The sequence below is a fragment of the Malaya genurostris genome, chromosome 1 (genome assembly GCF_030247185.1).
Source record: "Malaya genurostris strain Urasoe2022 chromosome 1, Malgen_1.1, whole genome shotgun sequence".
Taxonomy (NCBI): domain Eukaryota; kingdom Metazoa; phylum Arthropoda; class Insecta; order Diptera; family Culicidae; genus Malaya; species Malaya genurostris.
Genome location: NC_080570.1, coordinates 137,838,842 through 137,860,362, shown reverse-complemented (window position 1 = coordinate 137,860,362; position 21,521 = coordinate 137,838,842). Strand labels below are relative to the sequence as shown.

Genomic DNA, 21,521 nt, shown 5'->3' with positions numbered 1-21,521 from the left:
TATACAAACACTTAAAGAACGCCGCGACTTTGCAATGCTTTATTTTATCAGCGACATTATTTCTCAACGCATTCAATCAGCTCCATTATTATCGCAATTAAATTTTTATATACCTAGCCGTCAACTACGTTCCAGGAAATTATTTTTAGAAAAACAAGCTAGAACAAATTATGCAAAATACAGTCCAGTCAATCGAATAATGCGCCATTACAATCAATACAGCGAACATCTTGACCTTACTATGTCAAAAAATCAAATCAAATCTCAGCTATGTCGTAGAAATAATGCGTAGTATGTAAGTGAACATTGTAAACAATTTATATGTAGTCTACATTTGCTTGACGAAAATAAATAAAAAAAAAAAAAAAAAAAGAAGTATTATTTTCATTCTAGCGTTTGAAATACTCTAGAGAATCCAATATAAATAGAGAAAAACATCATATACACCATCTCGTTAAAAAAAAGGTAACGAATTCAATACTGTTCAACAGTTTCCGTTTAGCATGCACCAAAATCAGAAATCTCGGGTAATTTTTCAAAAGAGCGTATACGCAAGTGACAGTTTCTCTTTAATCACTCTCTCGTTCGATTATTGTGATGTGATTAAAAAAATTTTCTTTGATATTACTATTCTGTTTGAAAGTCGAAAGTTTCGGGTATCATTTCATGCAAAGAGTTGAGTGATAAACGTGGAAACCGCTTGGTAATTAATAGAAGAGAAAGTAAACAAAGAGAAACTGTCACTTGCTTACACGCTCTTTCGAAAAACTAACCGAGAAATGTCAAAACTAATTAAGCATGATGCCCACTTAGAGGTGGGAACTTTTCTATCTTTTAAGGGCACGTTAGGAGTGTTCCACACTAAGAATCATTTCTATCTATTTTTTTCGTTATCCAAAATTGTGGAGATGCACTTTAGTTGATTTTGGGTAGGTTTTGAACCAAAATTAGGATGCGACTGGTAAGAGTGCAGTTCAAGATGCATAATTTATACCAGTTTTAAAATTTAAATCTGGAAATTATAACAAGAAAAACTGGCTGCAGAATTTGCTCTTAACATTCAAAAATGATCAATTTGAGTCGAAGCTCAATTGTTTCTTTCAAACCGAACTGAAATTTAAAAAGAAAATCATTGCGTTTCCTAACTGATTCCGATTCAATTTCAGCAACCGATTTGGACTAGATATCCGTTGTTGCACCTGAATCGAAATCCTGTTAGATTTCGTAATGAATTGAGTCTCAAATTGGGTACAATTGCGTTTCAGGTACTCAAATTAACGAGCCCACATTATCGAAATGACTGAATGCGCAATGAATTCTTACTCGACTGCATGATTTTTCAGTGCTCGATCGGTTCAGTGCTAGAATTGACAGTGACATTATAAATGTCATTGAATATTCGCTCATTTTATGAATGTGTTAGTGTAAAATTTAGGCGACTTAAGTCATTTCACTACACTCCAGTTAGAGGAATGGATGATGCTGACTAAGGTAGGCCGTTTTATGAATTCCCAGCGAAATTCAACAGTTTATGTTGGAATTCTAAGAAGAACTGGTTATTTACTAGTTCTGTATATCCGAAAAACATGAAAATTTCAATTTGTATATTCAGTTATGTAATGTTTTCATTTAAAAATAAACTGAAAATCAGCACGAAAACGTGCAAAATCGGGCAAGAAGAAGAAGACGAATTGACAATTCTGGCCGCATCTTCTCACTCAATTTCGACAGATTTCCGAACTAACCGGTTGTAGGCAAAATTCATTCGGAATCGGTTGTTGCACTGGAGTTGGAATTGATTCGGAATTCCACATGATTTCCACATGGAATTCCGAATGAAAATTTTTCGCCGATTCGGAATTGATTCGGAATCGATTTGGATCTGATAGTGTGGAAGAAATTGGCACGTATCTTAACGACTCACATGAAAAACTGACTGCGTGAACCAAAAATTTCGGCTTGAAGTTCTGACAGAATTCCTTCAAAGATGCTGGCAGATAATTTCGCATATAGTTGCCGGAATATAACCGTATTTCTGACAGAATATCTATATTTCTAGCAGATGTCATACATTTTAATTTTATGTTTGGTAAATTTTTCCAGTAATTCCGTAATTCTGTAACAAATGCAGGGAATGTTTTAATGATTTCGTGTTATACTGTGAATTTTGCGAAGTTTAAAAATTATGGTTTTTTTTTAAATTATGCAAATATTGATAATATGGACGATCTAGCGTTGTGTTTCACAGCTGGAGGCGACGTACGTGTGCGAGGATAAGCAATTTTAGCTGTTAAAATACAAGGGAAAACAAATTTCTACTTGTCAAATCATTTATAGCTTATTTACAACGTCATTTGTTCAAATGAAAAGTTAATTTTAGTGTGAGAAAAATCATTTTCTACCTCTGTTTTTCCACAGTACCCAAGATTCTGTTTTAAACAAAGATAATTTTCATTTCCGAATATGCGATATTATGATCCGGTTTGTTTACCGCTTTTTGGATTTATTCCTCTAGCGTTTAAAATAACCTCAACCGAACCGACCTAATTCCGGATCTCGATATTGGTCAATCACCTTATAAAAACAAAAATTATTACACCAAACAAAAGAACATAATTTTTCTTACATTTTAAAACAATTAAAGCAGTTCTTAAGACAGGTCCTAAAATTCTACAAAATAATTGAAATTATTTGAGTTCTCCATAGCAGCCTGTGTAAAATTCAAAATTCAATCGTCATCCTAAGTAAGGTTCAAATAATGAAAATAAGATGGCGCGTCAGGTAAAATTAGCTTTGACTTAGATTTCCAATAGACTTTGAAATAATAACAAACTTTTAAAAATTTGTTGAATTTTTCTACACTTTGCTAAAAAATTTTTTTATTTTGTTAATTTAAGCCATTTTATTAAATTTCGTGTTTACTGAAATATTGCAAGCAATGAACGAACTCTGTTCAAACTAGATCGAAAGGTAATAATTAAAATCATTATAAATAATGCAAATTTAATGAAATGCATTACAAAAAACTAAAACACAACAACAACAACGATTTAATTTCGTTTTTTCACTTTGCTTAATCCTCTCGGTTTTCCTCCCGCGAATGTGCAATAATTTCACGCACGGCCACTTGTAGCACGCCTGCATGCCCATCTAAACTCTAACGATCGTTCCTTTTCTCCCCCTTCGTATGTCCGATCATTTCATTCTTTTTTTTTTCTCGGATTCTACCCCATTCATATCGGCAACGCTCTCGAGAGCAGAACAACAGACAAGTGGCACAAGGCAGTAACAGAAAAAAAAGCAGGCTTCCGAAACACGATCGCTCGGACGGCATCGGCATCGGCCTCAGTGGCGGCTTATTGACTCGCTCGCTTAAGTCAGTCGTGTATCGGCATTTGTTCGACGCGGACGTTTTTTTTTTGGTGCGTTTGTTGTAGATGTGGTGTGGATCTTTTTGTATTGCTTCCGAAGCGCCATCTATAAGTCAGTTATATCGGTTGTCTGTTTTGGGGCTGTGAGTGAGTGATTCGAATGTGCCGATTAGCTCGATCGAACCGTCAGTCGTTGGTTGACCACCGTCGGATTAAGTCGTTCGTAGAGTTTTCAGATAACGGACAAATTGGAGCAACATTGGTTCAGTGATTAAAGTAGTGATAAGTAGGAAGCACTGAAGTGGAGAAAAGAGGATCAGTGAGAAAATTTGGTTCGACATTGGAAGGCCGCCGAAGAGGATTCGATTACCGATCGAACAGGATCAGGTATTTTGCGGCCGCGCGGTTATCGAGCTCCGGACCGGAAGTATGGAGTGTCATAAGGAGCCACAGTGTTCAGGTTCCAGTGTGAATTCGAGACGGTGAGAAAAGATTCAGTGCGGTTACTCTGGACAACTTCGAGTACAGAAGAAAAAACAGGTGCGATGTTGATTCAGTGCAAGAAGTGAATTGGAAGAAAAAATTCAAATCATCGACGGAAGAAATAGGATCTGAAACCAGAAGCGGGAGCGGTGAAAGGTGTGATTAGAAATGCAACGGATTTTAACCGCTCGCAACACGGGCTTGTGGGCAGTATTGATCCTGACGTTAGTTTCCGAGTGCTGGACGGGACACGTGGCGCCAACTTTGACAGAGGTAGAACTCGAGGACGACTACCTGGTCGCCACTAACGAACTGGAGCAGCAGTGTATTCATCGCTGTCCCGATCAGGTTAGTTACGCACGGAATTGAACTCGACTTGGTGATAAGTTTTGAACTGTATTTTTTTTCTTCTTCCAAAGAGCTGGGTGAGATTATTTTCCACAGAAAACGACTCTCAAGACTGACAATCTTCAACAGCCGAGCAGTGATAAAGCAATCGGCTAAATACGTTCAGTTGTCAGTAGAAACGTTACAAAAATATGAAAACAAAACGGTTTTATTTATTTTTTTCACTGAACAGAACTGTCTTCTACTTCCCAACTCAACGGCTAGCGTGCACTCCATCGGGGCGATAAGGATGAGTCGAAGGTTTGCGTTGGCGCTTGGTGAAGAAAAGCGCACGCGATCCTCGAGGCAGCCGGTCGTGATCGCCTTTAACTTTTCGGAAGAAGGGTTATTGTTATTGCAAACTTTGTGCTTGTGGCCGTAACTTCAAATCGCTTACCAAACGTTGTTTGAATCCGAAACCAGTGGTGCCACTGGTTCTCAGATAAAGATACACCCTGAACAATGGTGTGATAAAATGACGACGCCAAAGCCGTTGTCTTTGAATTATGACATCTCTGTTAGAGCATTGAATGGTAGTGTAAACATGTGGCGCGCAAAATGCCGCGACCATTAATCGGATCGGTTCTTAGCAAATGTGGCAAACCCAAACTCATAATAAACAAGTGTTAGAGATTAGAATGCGGACCGATGCGGCCGAAAGAATTTGAATTGAAAGATTGTACGTTTTTCACTTTTTTTTGACTGCTGCTGCTACTGCTGCTGATGTCGCAATCAGTCCCAGCTGTGTGACAATTCGGAGAATCCAATGAATGTCCACAATTCGAGATGAGATGAGATGCCGAGAGGTTTGAGTATGCTTTTAATTGAATCAGCAAAATATTACCAATGGGATAACCATAAGAGCCTCTGGACCGAGAAAAGTGGATTTGATTTCCAAAAAAACTCCAACTCCGACAGTAGAAAACCAACTCGGAATCGGTTGTTGCATCTGATCCGGAATCTATTTGGAAACCATACTAAATTCCGATTCAAATTCCAGACGGATAAACTGGGAACTGAGCTGGAACTTACACGGAACGAATATTAACCGATGTGGGTACAGTTTCGTAAGGTTTCTGGCAGCCGCTAGAAGCCTGACAGGCAGCTGTCCAAAAAACTCGAGCGATATTCAGCTGTTTTTCAAAGAAAGGTGAATCAAATTACAAAAGTAGACAAATCGAGTTTTCTACCAATAAATGCTTTCAAATGCTACTGTTTTCGCCCTCTGTGGTCCATGCCAACATACTTGACTTCATTTGCTAGAAAAAAGGACGAAACTATTTATTTTCGTGATTTTAGATCGTTTCAGAACTTTTTATTACTGTAAATAATAAAAGAGACCCTCAGATTCATCTTAATCGCGAAAACTAGCCAATTTTACGGAAAACACTGGAGGGCGTAAGTTCATTATTCACACAGGAGGCATAGAAGTAAACAAATCGAAAAAGGGCGAAACTCTTCATGTTGATTCAGTTCAGTTGATATAGAAGGAAAACGGAACAGTTTGCAAACCTTTTAAAGATAAACCAACCGTTCATCGACTTATCAAAAATTGATCTGAGAATATGCGATAATTTCTAAATAGAAATTGAAACCAGAATCGAAACATTCAGCATTCCATTTGCTGTCTAAATTACACACTAAAATAACATTGGTTAATTTAAACAATTTACTGGGGCGCAAAGTAATCCTTGGGACATTTTTTTTTGCTCGCCCAAGTCCGCTTTCCAGAGATGGAGTTCAGCTTTGTTTTTATTTTGCTCACTAAATCAACGATGGGGGCGCAAATTTTCTGTTTTGCTCCGGGTGCCAAATTTCCTCGGCACGCCACTGGGCAGATGGAATCAGCACATTTCGTTGGAAACATTTTCCTTACATTTTATCGGTATTGTAGTATAATGTATAGTTCCGATGTAATGTAAATCATATTTAATACCAATCTTATGCAGTTAGGATTAGAGTGTAGGATGTACTGCTATGTTACCTGTTTGCAATCAGCGTGTATGAGAAGCTGACCTTCCTAGCAACACTGTACCCCGGAAGTTGTGTTTACAAGGAAGTCAGAGAAAATCATTGTACAGTTAACCTCGATCGCGCACACACGTAAAATAAAGTCCGTGCGAAAACTACGTGTCCGTATTTAATTTTTTCTGCTACAGTATAAAAAATCCTCGGAGCTGCATAAAGCTATCAAACTCGTCATCGGTATCAGAGTTGCCAGGTTATTTTTCCAAAAATCTGTCAAAACTCAAAAATTTATCTGGATTTGTCTGGATCTACTATATACCAGGAAATTTTTGCCGGGCTTCACTTTCAGAGAGCAAAAAATAATAATAAAAGGGTCTCCCCATTTATCGTATAGAGGCCAAAAACCGTAAAGATCTAGCGAAATCTGACAATATCTAGGTAAATTTGGAAAATCTGGGAAAATTTAGAAAATCTGGCAAAAGATCTGGCTAGTTTGAGTGTCTGGCGAAGCGAGAAAAATCTGGCATTTGCCTGACAAATCTGGCAACCTGGCAACGCTGATCGGTATGCACAGTGAATATTTGAAGACATATAAAACTAAAATAATAACTTATTAATAATTCAACTACAAGAAATTACAAAAACCCTCACCAGACAGTAATAATCAAACCGTAATTGCTTCTAGCTCATTTTTCTCGTGAAGCAACATCTCCATGGTGCCCCGCTTGTGAGAAATTCTGGCAGCCGACAGAAGTCAAAATTTTGCAGGCGAAATTGCGTCCTTCTCTCGCCACGTCTTGCAAGATCGCTCTTCCTTTCTATTCGACTTCATTTGACATTCGTCAATCCAGCAAGTGCATCCAAAAATGAAAACGAGTTTTAAGACCAGGTAAATGAAATGAAAATACTGGTATATCGAAAGAATAAGAAGCTTTCCATACCATGTTTGGTAGTGCAAAAGCAGTATTTGTCATTCATTTGATTTTTTAAGGAAAAAAAAATAAAACCAAAGGCGCTAAAAATGAAGAACCAATTCAATACGGTTCTGTCAGTCTTGTATGGTAAAAACCCGGCAGAAACAGAACCGTTTATAACCGCTAAGCGAAATTCTCTGCCGGAAATGGTTGTTGCATTGTTGCCAGACCTGCCAGCATTGCGGCAAATCCTTCTGGCAGCCGCTGCCAGGTGTCTGGGGGGAAATCTGCCAAGCACATGCAAGCGGGGCAGAGCGAAACTGCATTTAGTCACTTTTGTGTAAACATACACTGTTACGATTCAGTGTTGTTTGTTTGTTCAAAAGTTTCATCACTTTTATTTCAAAAGTTTCGAAATCAGAAGAACCTTCAACTGCAATTTTTTTCACTTACTCTGAAAGTTTTCCTGGTTAAATTTTTGACTTTTTGAAACCTTTCAAAAGCAAAGTGTGACATTTTTATAGGCGCAATTTTATTTTTTTTTGTGTATACTTTCGCCCTCCTTTGAAAACAGCGGTATTGTGTCATTCTCGTTCAGGATCTTTTCAGCAACCGTGCATTTGCGAACGTAATTAAAGAAAGGGACTAAGCAAATAGTACTCCGCTTCTTATTTCAAAAAGCTCTCAAAATATTAGTTGCTGAGAAGAATTTAAATTTGGAATATTTTTTGAAGTGCAAAAAATCGGACTAAGCGATACAGATGTGGGTATTGTAATTCGAGAGAAGAAGTTTAGTGTATCCTGCTTGGAAGTACCAAACCAGTGCCATTGCTCTACACACTTAAAATCAGCTCTCGAGCTCGGTTTAGTAAAATGCCCACACAGATCGGCAGCACACGATTTTGTCTGATTTTTCAGTAATCAATTTATTGTTTTCCGAGATTCGTTTAGTAAATTTACTGTTTTTTCGGTAAAATGCATCTTTGTGCCGAAGTTTGGAAAAATCGTTGTGCTGAAATCTTGATCCCCAATTGAATGTTTACAACTAAAAATAAACGAATCCTTTGTTTACTTTCAATTGCTGAAGCGTCAGTAAATCATAAATTTCCCTTCGTTGCTTTTGTCGAGCATTTGGTAAAGGTCATGCCGAAGAGATAGCAATCTTTTTGATGACAATATCGGTAATAGCTGACATTTATAAAATTTGAGATTACCGAGACTTCGCAATTTTATCTTTTGCCGAGATGATTACCGAGTATTCAGCGGTGCAAGTCTCGGTCATTATTTTGCCGAGAGTCAACGAAAACAAAGTGTACATAAAGACTTCTAATGAAAAAAAGGAAACAGAACACGGTACTGAAAAAGTCTGAATCGATTCTCGGTTTCGTACGGCAAGCATCCGGCTGTCGTAGTACCGTTAATAGTCGATTGACAAAATTCTCCTTCGGAATCTTTCGGTGCAGTGATGCCAGCAGTATTGACAGAATTTGGACTGAATGTCGAAAGTTTCTGGCAGACGTAGCTAAGTCGTCAGGGGGAAGTCTTTTCGCTTTGTACGAGTTCGATCACGTCTACGTACGATTTCTGAACAAATTTGATCAAGAATAGTCCCATACTCTGCTGAGTCAGCATTCAGATAGAATTTGTCAAAAGTTTCGTATCGATTTCAGTACTGGATGAGGCCCACATTGTCTCAAAGACGGACTGAGTAAAGAATTCTTTCTCGACTGCTCGTTTCTGAGTACTCGAGACCAACCCGATCGACGGTGACATCATAAATCAGCTGTTTTTCAAAGAAGGGCGAATCTAACATTGACAGCAAATGGAGAAAAACGTCGATAAATGTTTCGACTTTGGTTTCAAATCCTATTTAGAAATTATCGTATATTCTGAGATCAATTTTTGATTAGTCGATGATCTGTTGGTTTAACTGTAAAAGGCATGCAAATTGTACCACTTTTCTTCTATATCTTCTGAATAAATCAACACAAAAAGAGTTTCGCCCTTTTTCGATTCGTTTACTTTTATGCTTCATGTGTGAATTATGAAGCTACGCCCTTGCGCATCTTTTGTGAAATTGGATGGTTTTCGCGACTAAGAGAAATCTGCGGTTTATTTTATCGTCTCAGCAGAGTTGCCAGGTTATTATTCCAAAAATCTGTCAAAACTCAAAAATTTATCTGGATTTGACTGGGTCTACTATATACAAGGAAATTTTTGCCGGGCTTCATTTTCAGTGAGTAAAAAAAAGGTCTCCCCAACTATCGTATAGAGGGCAAAACCGTAAAGACCTAGCGAGATCTGACAAAATCTAGAAAAATTTGGAATATCTGGGAAAATTTGGATAATCTGACAAAAGATCTGGTTAGTTTGAGTGTCTGTGGAAACGAGAAATATCTGGCATTTGCCAGACAAATATGACAACCTGGCAACGCTGATTCCCAGTAGTAAAAGGTTCGGAAACCATCTGAAATTGAAAAAAAAAATTCTTTCGCCCTTCCTTACTAGCAATTGAAGTATCACCCTGCTTGTTGGCATGGAACACAGAGGGCGAAACTTATGTAAACCAATGGAATGACAGTATCACCCTTTATTGTTCATTGTATTACTAAGATTGAGATTTTTATAGAATCTTAATTTTTAGGAAAAAAATGTAGGATTTTGAAGCATTTATTGATAGGTGAGAGAAACTCGGTTTTTTACTTTTGTAAGATTCGTCCTTCTTTTAAAAACAGCTGAAATGTGATTGAATTTTCTCTCATTTCGAGAATGTTTTAGTGTGAAAGTCAGGCGACTCACGTCACTTAGGGGAATGAACGATGCTGACTAAGGTAGGTCTTTTTATAGGTTTCCTGAAAAACTCAACAGAATTCCCGATAGAACTGATCATTTTCTAGTTCTATTAAAGAATCCAATCAACCCTTGTTGATAGTTTCCAGAATTTTCTTGAAGATTGGAAAAAATTGGAGGGCTGAAAAAATGTCTGTGTAAGAATGTCTATCATTCAATCTTCTCAGAGTCTGCTAAACTGATTTTCACAAACTTAGATTTAAATGAAAATCCATAAACTGCTATTGAATTTTATTCCGATCCGATTTTCGGTTCCGGAATAACAGGGTGATATCCACAAAAAAATGGAAAAAATGTCACTCACTTTTCTCAGACATGGCTTAACGAATTTTGACAAACCTAGATTCAAACGAAAGGTCTTATGGTCTCATAACTTGCTATTGAATTTTATTTTCATCTGATTACCGGTTACGGAATTACAAAGTAATATAGGCAAATCGATGAGAAAATGCGCACTACACAGCGCGATAAGTGGAGACGGGCTCTGCGGTAACATTTTCGCAGTTTCCATTACATAACAGTTCGGCTGAAAAGTTCGTATCGTTGAATAGAAACACACATTTTTTGCCAAAATTCGTTTTTATTATTCAACATAATTGCCATCAGAGGCGATACAGCGATTATAGCGATCTTCCAACTTTTCGATACCATTTTTGTAGTACGATTTGTCCTTTGTCTCAAAATAGGCCTCAGTTTCAGCGATTACCTCTTCATTGCTTCTAAATTTTTTACCAGCGAGCATTCTCTTGAGGTCTGATAACAGGAAAAAGTCACTGGGGGCCAAATCTGGAGAATACGGTGGATGAGGGAGCAATTCGAAGCCCAATTCGTTCAATTTCAGCATGGTTTTCATCGACCTGTGACACGGTGCATTGTCTTGATGAAACAAAACTTTTTTCTTCTTCAAATGAGGCCGTTTTTTTTTGAAATTTCGTCCTTCAAACGCTCTAATAACACTATATAATAGTCACTGTTGATGGTTTTTCCCTTTTCAAGGTAGTCGATGAAAATTACACCATGCGAATCCCAAAATACAGACGCCATAACCTTACCGGCTGATTGTTGAGTCTTTCCACGCTTTGGGTTCGGTTCATCGCGTGCAGTCCACTCAGCTGACTGTCGATTGGACTCCGGAGTGAAGTGATGGAGCCATGTTTCGTCCATTGTTATATATCGATAAAAAAAATCGGTTTTATATATCGAAATAACTGCTCCAAACACTGCTCAGAATCATCAATTCGTTGTTGTTTTTGATCGATTGTGAGCTCACGCGGCACCCATTTTGCACAAAGCTTTCTCATATCAAAATATTCGTGAATAATATGTCCAACACGTTCCTTTGATATCTTTAGGGTGTCAGCTATCTCGATCAACTTCACTTTACGGTCATTGAAAATCATTTTGTGGATTTTTTCACGTTTTCATCGGTAACAGCCTCTTTTGGACGTCCACTGCGTTCATCGTCTTCGGTGCTCATATGACCAGTACGAAATTTTGCAAACCACGTACGAATTGTTGCTTCGCCCGGTGCAGAGTCTGGATAACACTCATCAAGCCATTTTTTGGTATCGGCGGCACATTTTTTCATCAAAAAGTAGTGTTTCATCAACACACGAAATTCCTTTTTTTTCCATTTTTTTCACAATAACAAAAGTAGCTTCACTCAAAATGCAATATCTCACAAACTAATAATCAGACAGCTGTCAAATTTATACACGTATCTTTTGAAGGTTGGTACTAACTGAAAATGGTATGGATTTAACTCTAGTGGCGCCCTCTCATAGAAACGATACGAACTTTTCAGCCGATCTGTTAACATGATAGCTATCCATTCTTTATCGTACAATGTTGCTAGTTGAAAATGATTATTAACTATATTAACTCTGACCAGGACATTACTTACTCAAAATGAGCAAGCGTTGAAACCAAAAGCACGGCAATAATTAAATGGTAAAAAGCTACATTTTTGTCTGAATAATTATCCTTGCACTCAGATGCTTCAAATCGGACGAAAACGAGGTCGGGAACCTCTTATCGACCAGGGTGTCATTTCGAAAAAAAAACATACACACTAACAACTAATCAGCTTGGGTTGAACGGGAGATATTACGCTGAAAAGTTTTTGTTCCTCAACCAGTCGCGTCTTCTTCGGCTTCCAGCTCCAGTGCTCTATCGCCACTAGTTGAGGGTCATCGAAGGTTTGATGCTGATATGTCCAGCGACTGGCCGCCAGTATCAGCTGCTGCCACACTTTTTTTTTCTTCCAACTTCAGACCAAAAACACGTTCCAGAATAGCGCTGGCTAACGGGTATTGGTGTGCATAGTAAACAAAACTTCATAAAGTGTGCATGATATGGATTTGTTTTTGTACAAGCAGAGGGAAAAATAACACGATTGAATCAGTTAGAGAAGCTTCATGGTCCGATAGGAACCTGCTGCTGATAATCATTTCCCGCTTAAGTCTTCGATGAGCGATTCTCTGAAACAGCGATGAAGTCGAACGTCTATGAAACTGTCAGGTTGCAAAAAAGAAAAACAGCGCGAGCTTCACAACGTGTCACCGATCGCAGTATGTCACGCGACTATATTGGCACTATGAGTGACATGTGACAGCTTCCCACCTCTTTCTCGATACGTTGAATTTATTTATAGATTGAAAGGTCAATCAAAATAAATACTGACGATAAGCTGATTATAAGAGAACAGTTCTGATCAGTGCGTTGCTCGCATTCCATTTCGAGATTTTTAGAATGTTTTTTTACTATTCATTCAATAACAAAATCCTCCGATTTTGCTTCAGACTAAATCGGATTTGGTCGGATAAATCAACGGAATTCAAACCGACGAATTGAGTGTAACAAAAGTGTGTTCCAAATCGGGTTCTACATGATTCGAATATGAAACGATTTGAAAGTTGAAACACTTTTGTCGGACTACTTTTTCACTGACATTATCGATTTTATTCCCACTGGAGCCCTACCGGGCAAGGTTTGCAGAACCGTTGACTACTGTCATCGAAAAACCGACGATCGAAGCACAAACACCACGCACAAAACTCCAACACATACAACAATAGATAACAAATCGCGCATCTCGCCATAATAGATCATTTGTTATTCAAATCTGGCTTCCTCTGACGATTATGACGACGGCGGCTGTGGCGGCGGCTATGGCGGCATTGCAGTGGCGACTTAACGGTAGAGATTGAATCGCAAGACGTACGCGGCTAGCCCTTGCACCGGTCCGGTCCGGTCTCGGAGCTCATCTTGCATAGTTTTTATCACACTACCACTATCAGTAGGTTGGTTCGGTTCGGTTCGGTTCCGTCGGCCAACGAGAGCTGCCGACCAAATAAATAATAATAATAAGCTCGGAGGAAAAAAGCGCAAAAAATGAAAGGAAATTTCAATCAGACCGGACTGCGGTTGCTATAGAAATGATGTGCTTGTGCATAAAGTCGCGGATTGCTAGTCAGTTTGATTTTGCCGACAATAGAATAGAGGTGCTGATTCCGTGCATGTCAATTCTTTCCGAACTATTTCTGACAAATTTGGTTGGGAAGTAATTCTTTCGCTGGTTAGCGGGGAAGCCTTTGTCCTCGGAAGCGGTTTTCATATGACGGTGTTAAACTCGTGTGACACAATCTTCACCTGACGGCAATCCAGGATGATTGACAAATTGAAAATTGAAATATAAACTAGTTTCCACAATTTTGCTTGGTAGGATTTCCGTCATATAAAAAATTTCAGCGCACGAACCAATGTCACACTGTGCCAGATACTGGTTGGTCGTAATATTACGCGAAAAAACAGTCATCCGCGAACCGTCATACTTAAATCGTACTCTGGAACAGCTTCAGCATTATCAATAATCAAGATAGCCGAAAATGCGCGCACACCCAGACAGGAAGTACAAATTTACAACAGCGGCAGTTGCACGGATTCTGCAATTTGCAATTGAATCTCATCATAAGCGGGAAAAAAAACAGCAGCCGGGAAAGATGATGGCCGTCCAAAGTCCCCTTCCCGAACAGATCAGCATCAGACAAGGGTTCTGGGTTTCAACGTTTATGATTGATTGATGAGTATCTCCGGTGACGCTGTCGAAAACTGGCGAACCTGCCACGGCGGGCCTAAACAGTTCAGTTCGGTGACAGAGAGCAGTGACGTTTGGCTTTTGTTCAGTCAGAAATTATTTTGCTATCTTACAGGGATTAAATATGATTTTCAATTGTTTTCTGAATGTTATTGCAAGAAAATTATTATGAATTTGACAGAACATTTCAAAAAACCGTTGATTGAAGAACTTTTTTTTCATAGAGTGCATTTAGTATTCACAATGAATTAGCGGCCCTTACACGAGTCATTAAAAATGTCATTACTAAAAAATAATTCAATTATAATTTTCTTGCAATAACATTCAGAAAACAATTGAAAATCATATTTAATCCCTGTAAGAAAAGCAAAATAATTTCTGACTGAACAAAAGCCAAACGTCACTGCTCTCTGTCACCGAACTGAACTGTTTAAGCCCGCCGTGGCAGGTTCGCCAGTTTTCGACAGCGTCACCGGAGATACTCATCAATCAATCATAAACGTTGAAACCCAGAACCCTCATTTTAATGAACGTGTAATGGTGCACTAATGACGAAATTTCTAACAAATTTGAAATACATCATTACTTAGTCATCATTTAAAATGACATTTTTAATGCTCGTGTAAGGGCCACTATTGATAAAAAGCTCAGTACGACGCCCGTTTCTCCTGGTTAAGAGTGCTGACTCATTAGCGGCCCTTACACGATCATTGAAAGTGTCATTACTAAAAAGTAATGACACTTTTAATGATCGTGTAAGGTCTACGAGTTCAGTAATGACACGAGTAATGATGGAATTCCGGATTTTCCATCATTACCAACATTACTTCTTCTTATTTTTTTGTGGAAGTGCTGAATATATTTAGAACTATACGCGAAAAAATGACAAAGTATAGATTTAAATTGTTAATATTTTATTAACCTTAACGTTTCAATGGCAAATCAAATTTATTTACAGCTAAACGAAAATAAAACTATTGCTATTGCTATTGCTAGTTACAAATAATCATCATTAATAATGAACGTGTAATGCTCAATAGTAATGATGTACAGTAATGCAGTAATGACGAGCGTTAGAGCAGAAGTGTCATTACTTAGTAATGACACTTTTAATGATCGTGTAAGGGCCGCTATTCTAACCCGAACAACTGACTGTGTCTGCCAGGTTTCTGGTGGAATCCTGACAAAAGATTAGCAACAACCCAGCTAAATCGTTTGGAATTTGATTCGGAATTCAGTATGATTTCCGAATGGATTTCGAATAAGATGCAACAATCGATTTCGAACTGATCCGATTTCAACTAAAAGAATTCTTACAATACCAAGTAGGCTTTGCAGATATGCAGTTGTAGTTTGCAAATTTACGAATTTCTTTTGGATTCGCCAGATTTTGTTTGTCTGCAAATTTTCATCACTTGCAGAATTTGACATTTGGTAGATTTTGCCGACTTATTTTTCTTCATACCAGCAAAATTAAATTCCAAATCGATCGATTTAGAGTTTTCGATGCATTTGGTTCAGAATTCATTTGATCCGATACTTGAACATCACTATCATTGAAAGTTTGTCAAATCGATCAATTTTGATTCAATGCTACACACTAAGATTTAATTCCTTTGTTCGGTAATATTTTTGACGAGAAATTTCGGTAATCTATAGAAATGACCGATATTTGGGTACATGAGTTTAATTTTACAATAATTATGCAAATTTTTACCGGACGATCAGTTTTACGTAAATTTTTATTACAGAATTTTGTATATAGATATGCAATTCATACGGTAAATCTGGATAGTCGCCGAGTACGGTAAAAACCATACTGTCCGTATGATAAAATTATCTACCAATAACCGAACTTCGGTGAAGACTGATTGTCGTGAAACTAACTGTTAAACAGTTATTACCATTTTCGGTAAAACATCTTGAGGAGTTCATCGAATGGATTGAGGCACAGGTGCTAAAGATTTAAAAACATTAGAACCGCTAAAAGCTTTTTGTATACTTATAGGCAGAAAATAATTTTGTATCATTTGCACAAATCGTTCGAGTGTAATTTCTGGTGGACTCGAAAACCATAGCCACAACAGGTTGGAATTGTTGAGTGTTGTTTTTTGAAATTTTTAACCAAAAGAAACAAACAAAAAGTTACCGAACCATCAGTTAGATCCATTTGGTTTACAGTTTACGGTAGTTGTTTGACAGTTCAGCAATTACCGAACGATCGGTAATCAATTTAATTACCGAACTGATTACCGAACTGATTGCTGAACGTTCAGCTGTTGAAAATTCGGTAAAAATTTACCGAATTTCACGAAATTTTCCAAGTGTGTACTGTTAGAACATTCCAAACAATCCCTGTTTTGGTCCATAGTCGAATGATTTTGAAGAGTCTATCTGTACGATATTTCTGTATAATTAAAATACTCACTTTTTCGAACTACACTTCACGAAACGCAAGGCTGTCAATGGAATTCAACCTCCCATCGCAGTTACAAAAACTGCAAGAGCCGAAATGCAAATTCAGCTACCATTAATTTCTCAATGTTCTTTCATTGCCTCTTCAGTGCACTGTCGAGTCGTAAATTGTTTTAAAATTAGTCCCACTGATTCCCAACGGAAGCAGGCTGAAGACAGAAGCAAAACAAGAAACCTGAAAAATGTCTGTTATCTTGCACTTTCTCTGTAGGTCATTTATCACGTAAACCGGTCACGCTCGGTGACATTTTTTTGTTTTTTGTTTTGTTTTGTTGGACCGGTCATTTTTTTTATTACTTGCGCTGCCCTCACATTCAGTTCCGAGTCTAATTATTATTTATAGAACAATCGAAGCGCATTCTTTCATCATTGTTAATTGTCTTCGGACTGACCTCCACTTCGGCGTGGTTGGATATTTAGGTTAGTTGAGCTAACCGTATGAAAAATTATGTCTGTTGGTTTGATCGGTGCTGACTGGTGTTGTTCTGTCAACATTATAAAATTCCTAAAATTCACTACTTTAAGGCTGTACGAAGTATGCATAATCACATTGAACACTAACATCAACGATTCTTGCGCTATCCCACTTGTGAGGAATTCTGGCAACCGTCGGAAGACTGTCTGCATTCCGGCTACTGTCAAAATTATCCAGGCGAAATTGCGTCATTATCTTTCATTTTATAACCTTTTTCATAATTAGTATATGCGAAGGGCAATAACTTATTGCCTTTCATATGTACTTTTTTTCGGAAAAATAAAACCAAGACGCTAAACATGTAGAACCGATTCAAAACGGTTCTGCCAATCTTGTGTGGCAAGAATCCGACAGAAATAGAACCGTTAATAACCGTTAGGCAAAATTCTCTGCCGGAAACGGTTGTTGCATTGTTGCCAGACTTTTGCCGAAATTCTGGCTATGAATAAACATTCACAGCGGAATTCATTCCATCCGAATAAATTTAATGTTGGTCGTAAAGTTGGTTACATGATGCTTATGAATATAATGTGGTTGACTTTTTTCAATAAGTATGTGACTTTTCACGTAAAATTAATGGGAGATTTTGGCTCAGTGCAGCGATGTCAGATCTACGGAAATCTCCGTAGATCTACGGATTCGAACATTCGTAGATCCGTAGACAAAATGTACGGAAATCTACGGAAATTACAATTTATCAACGGAGAACTACGGAAACTAGTTTTGTCTGGCGAGCAAAGAAAAAAAACAGGTTTTCACCGTGAGAGCTTCCGAGCAAAATGCCAATCTACGGAAATGACACTACTACTATCTGGCATCGCTGGCTCAGTGTAGTACGGAGTCGAAAATATATCAGGAAATTTTCACTGATATCACTTTTGCATAAGGCTTATTTTGAAATGGCGCCCCATAGTAAATTGAGATGTATTCACGTTTCATAGATTTATTATTTGTTATTAGTTAACTTCAGTCCAAGCTGGCTTCGTCTGCATAGCACGCTTGCTATTTTCCATTCGCTTACTTTGAATAATACCTCTGTCAACCAAAACCAACGACGACCATCCCGCGATGGTCCGGGCAGGAAGAATGTATCCGGTAGTTATTTAATCATGTGTTCAAAACCAACACCATAGAAAACTTACGGTCAATACACTGAACGATGATGACAACCGACCGACATGTCGTCGTCGTTTGAGCGCCACCTTTATTTTTTTTGTTTAGAGTTGTCGCTTTTTGTTTACATCGCCTACTGTGATGGAACCGCTCCAAAAATCGCGATTGCGAAGTTCCAGTAGCTATTGTGTCAAAGTGTATGTTTTGTAGTGTAGCATCCATAACCACAAACACAAGCACACTGACGTGACGGGGTAAATTAGGTAGGAAGGCCTTTCATAAAGCTGCATTTTTGCTATCATCTAGAACGAACGTCCGGACGATTGGCCCCGCCGGTCCAAGCCGGTCAGCATCCAGTTGAGTTATGTGCGATATTCGCTATTTACTGCGAGGGCTAAACTATGTCATTTCACATTTGTTATGATTGCCATTATTATCCATTAAAGTGCGCGATCAAAATAGTTCACGGTGTCGCCGGTAGCCTGTGTTCTCCGTGTACAGCGACTGGATATCGTGTCTAAATTGGCATTGGGTGGTGTTTTTTTTTTCAATTCGTATCTGAAAAGCGAACTTTTTCGATCTTACGATCATTTTTATTTTTAGAACAATCATTTATTTTTCCCACCGGTTCGGAACGGCATCCAATTAAGCCGCATGAACGGGGTCACTTCGGCAAGCGCCGACAGTGTCAACATTCGAGCAACAATTGAATTGAACGTCGAGACTCGAAACAGAGCTGGTCCTATTGAGTGCAAGATCACAACTAAATGTCATACTTCCAGAATATCCAAATCTCTATGGGTTCGTATGAAAAAGTATTCTAATCTGGTTCCGCGATTTTTAATCGCTTGATCGGTACAATCGAATTGTTTCGGTCTCTAATTTGCCTATCAGAGTGCGGTCACGATCTTCAGTAGATTGATCTGTGTCGGTCTATGTAGATGTTGGGAATTTACGGGTGTGGTATGCAATTGAATTAGAACTAATTGAGTAGATTGATAATATTGCTATAAATAAGGCGGCCAAGTAGAGTACGGAGCAATGAATATGCCATAAAGTTGCGTGGGGTGTATAAGAATTCGGAATGTGTGTCAAAAGTTGCTCAATTTATAAGGAAGAGCTTGTAGGGAACTAGGACAGGACCAGGCAACTGGTTTCTTTTTACAAGAATAAATGTATCTTCTAATTTTAGTGGATCCCTGTTGTGAATAAGAAAAACCTTTCAGAAGAAAACATGATAAATATTTATGTAATTGTCATATGAAAGTTATAATTGTTTGCAATCTGTGCACGTTTCCCGCACCAGAATTGCTGATCGGAATGATTTTGGTGAGCAAAATGAAAAACGTCTCACTATTTCAAACCGCTCTGTACTTTTTGGTGTTAAACTGTGATCGATTTCAAAAATCTGTGCCATTTTTAAAATCTGTGCAGAAAGGTGAAAATCTGTGAAACAGCGATTAATCTGTGAACCTGGCATCACTGACTGGAACAAACGTTTCCACTGCAATTCCCACATCATCGAAATGACGGAATGCGCAATGAATTCTTACTCGACTGCATGATTTTTCAGTGCTCGATCGGTTCAGTGCTAGAATTTTCGCCTGAGTTGGCTGCTCGATCAAACCGATTGACAGTGACATTATAAATGTCATTGAATGTTCACTCATTTTATGAGTGTGTTAGTGAAAAATTTTGGCGCCTTAAGCCATTTCACTACACTCCAGCTAGAGGAATGGATGATGCTGACTAAGGTTGGCCGTTTTGTTAATTTCCAGCGAATTTCAACAGTTTATGTTGAATTCTAAGGTTATTTACTAGTTCTGTATATCCGAAAAACATGAAGATTTAAATTTGTATATTCAGTTATATAATGTTTTCATTTAAAAATAAACTGAAAATCAGCACGAAAACGTGCAAAATCGCAAAAGAAGAAGAAGAAGACGAATTGACAATTCAGTCCACATGTTCTCACTCAATTCTGACAGATTTCCGAATCAACCGGTTGTAGGCGAAATTCATTCGGAATCGGTTGTTGCACTGGAGTTGGAATTGATTCGGAATTCATGGAATGATTTCCACATGGAATTCCGAATGAAAATTTCTCGCTAATTCGAAATTGATTCGGAATCCATTCGGATCTGATAATGTAGGAAAACGTTTCTGGTTTATTTATTCGAACAGTTCTTCTGTCAGATTTGAAACGGCCACGTTAATTTTTTTTTCTGTATTTGCTGCCAGTTTTTTTTTCTGTATTTGAAACACGAGCAAAACTCTGGTGGGATTTCCAGTTTTTCTTGTAATAATTTCCAGATTTAAATTTTAAGCCTGACATAAATCAATCGATTAATAAAACGTAGCTTCTCTCACTTTAAAAACAGAACAAACGGGTGCCGGTGAACCTGACAACACTCTCACTACACCCTGCAAAAATATGAGCATTAAACTAATGTGAGGTTGCAGGTCATCAAGATCGCCATTTATATCTTCTTTCGTACCGACTGCTTCCGTAATGTTTTTAGCTTCCGCCGTTTTCAGTATTGGATTAGTTCAAGAAGTAAATCTCTGACCTTAAACCTTAGATTTTTAACCTCTGACTTTAGATCTTGAAGCTCTAACATTAGACTTTAGATCTAAGACCTTAAGGTTTGAACCTTGGACCTTAGACTTTAGAACTTAGCACGCTTGTACGCGGCGGGCAGATTTCCCCCCAGACGGCTGGCTATGTCTGCCAGCCATTTTTACCGGAATTCTGCCAGAATTCCGGCAAAAGTCCGGCAACAATGCAACAACCGTTTCCGGCAGAGAATTTCGCCTAGCGGTTATTAACGGTTTTGTTTTTGTCGGATTCTTGCCAAACAAGATTAGCAGAACCGTTTTGAATCGGTTCTACATTTTTAGCATTTTTTCATTAAAAAGTACATATGAAAGGCAACAAATTATTGCCCTTCATTTGCGAGGTTTGAACAGCCGAGTGCTCGGCAAACATTAAAACAACTGAAATTTTCAGTGTTTTTCATTTGACAGATAATTTGCTTTTACCGAGATTTTCGGTTTCGATAAAACTATAAATTACCGAGATCTTCGTCGCTTTTGGAAACAAATTACCGACATTATCGGTGTTCAAGCATGTGAGCTAATGCCGAAATTTTAAGCAAATAATAAAAGTAAAAATATAAATATAAAATAAACCTTACAGTTTAAACTCGTTATCATTGATTGATTTATTTAAACATTATGTTGGCTGTTGAGCTAATAGGCTAGGAAATGTAAAATAAGAAAAAATATTTCCCATGATGTAAATATTGCCAAACATATGCGCCGTAGAATGGATGCACTTCCATGTTATTTACAGTAGAGAACACAATTCGATTTTCCGACGAAAATTA

At 38.0% G+C, this 21,521-nt stretch overlaps 1 protein-coding gene across 4 annotated transcripts in view; it reads left to right on the top strand.

The window, feature by feature from the left end:
• Window positions 1-3,397: 3,397 nt before the first annotated feature.
• LOC131425897 (protein sevenless) overlaps window positions 3,398-21,521 on the top strand; it is an 85,820-nt gene continuing 67,696 nt past the window's right edge. For all 4 annotated transcript variants that reach the window (XM_058588173.1, XM_058588172.1, XM_058588171.1 and 1 more), the window contains exon 1: window positions 3,398-4,202. In XM_058588173.1, the coding sequence (XP_058444156.1) occupies window positions 4,023-4,202 (180 nt within the window). In that variant the 5' untranslated portion in view covers window positions 3,398-4,022. The remainder of the gene's footprint in view (window positions 4,203-21,521) is intronic.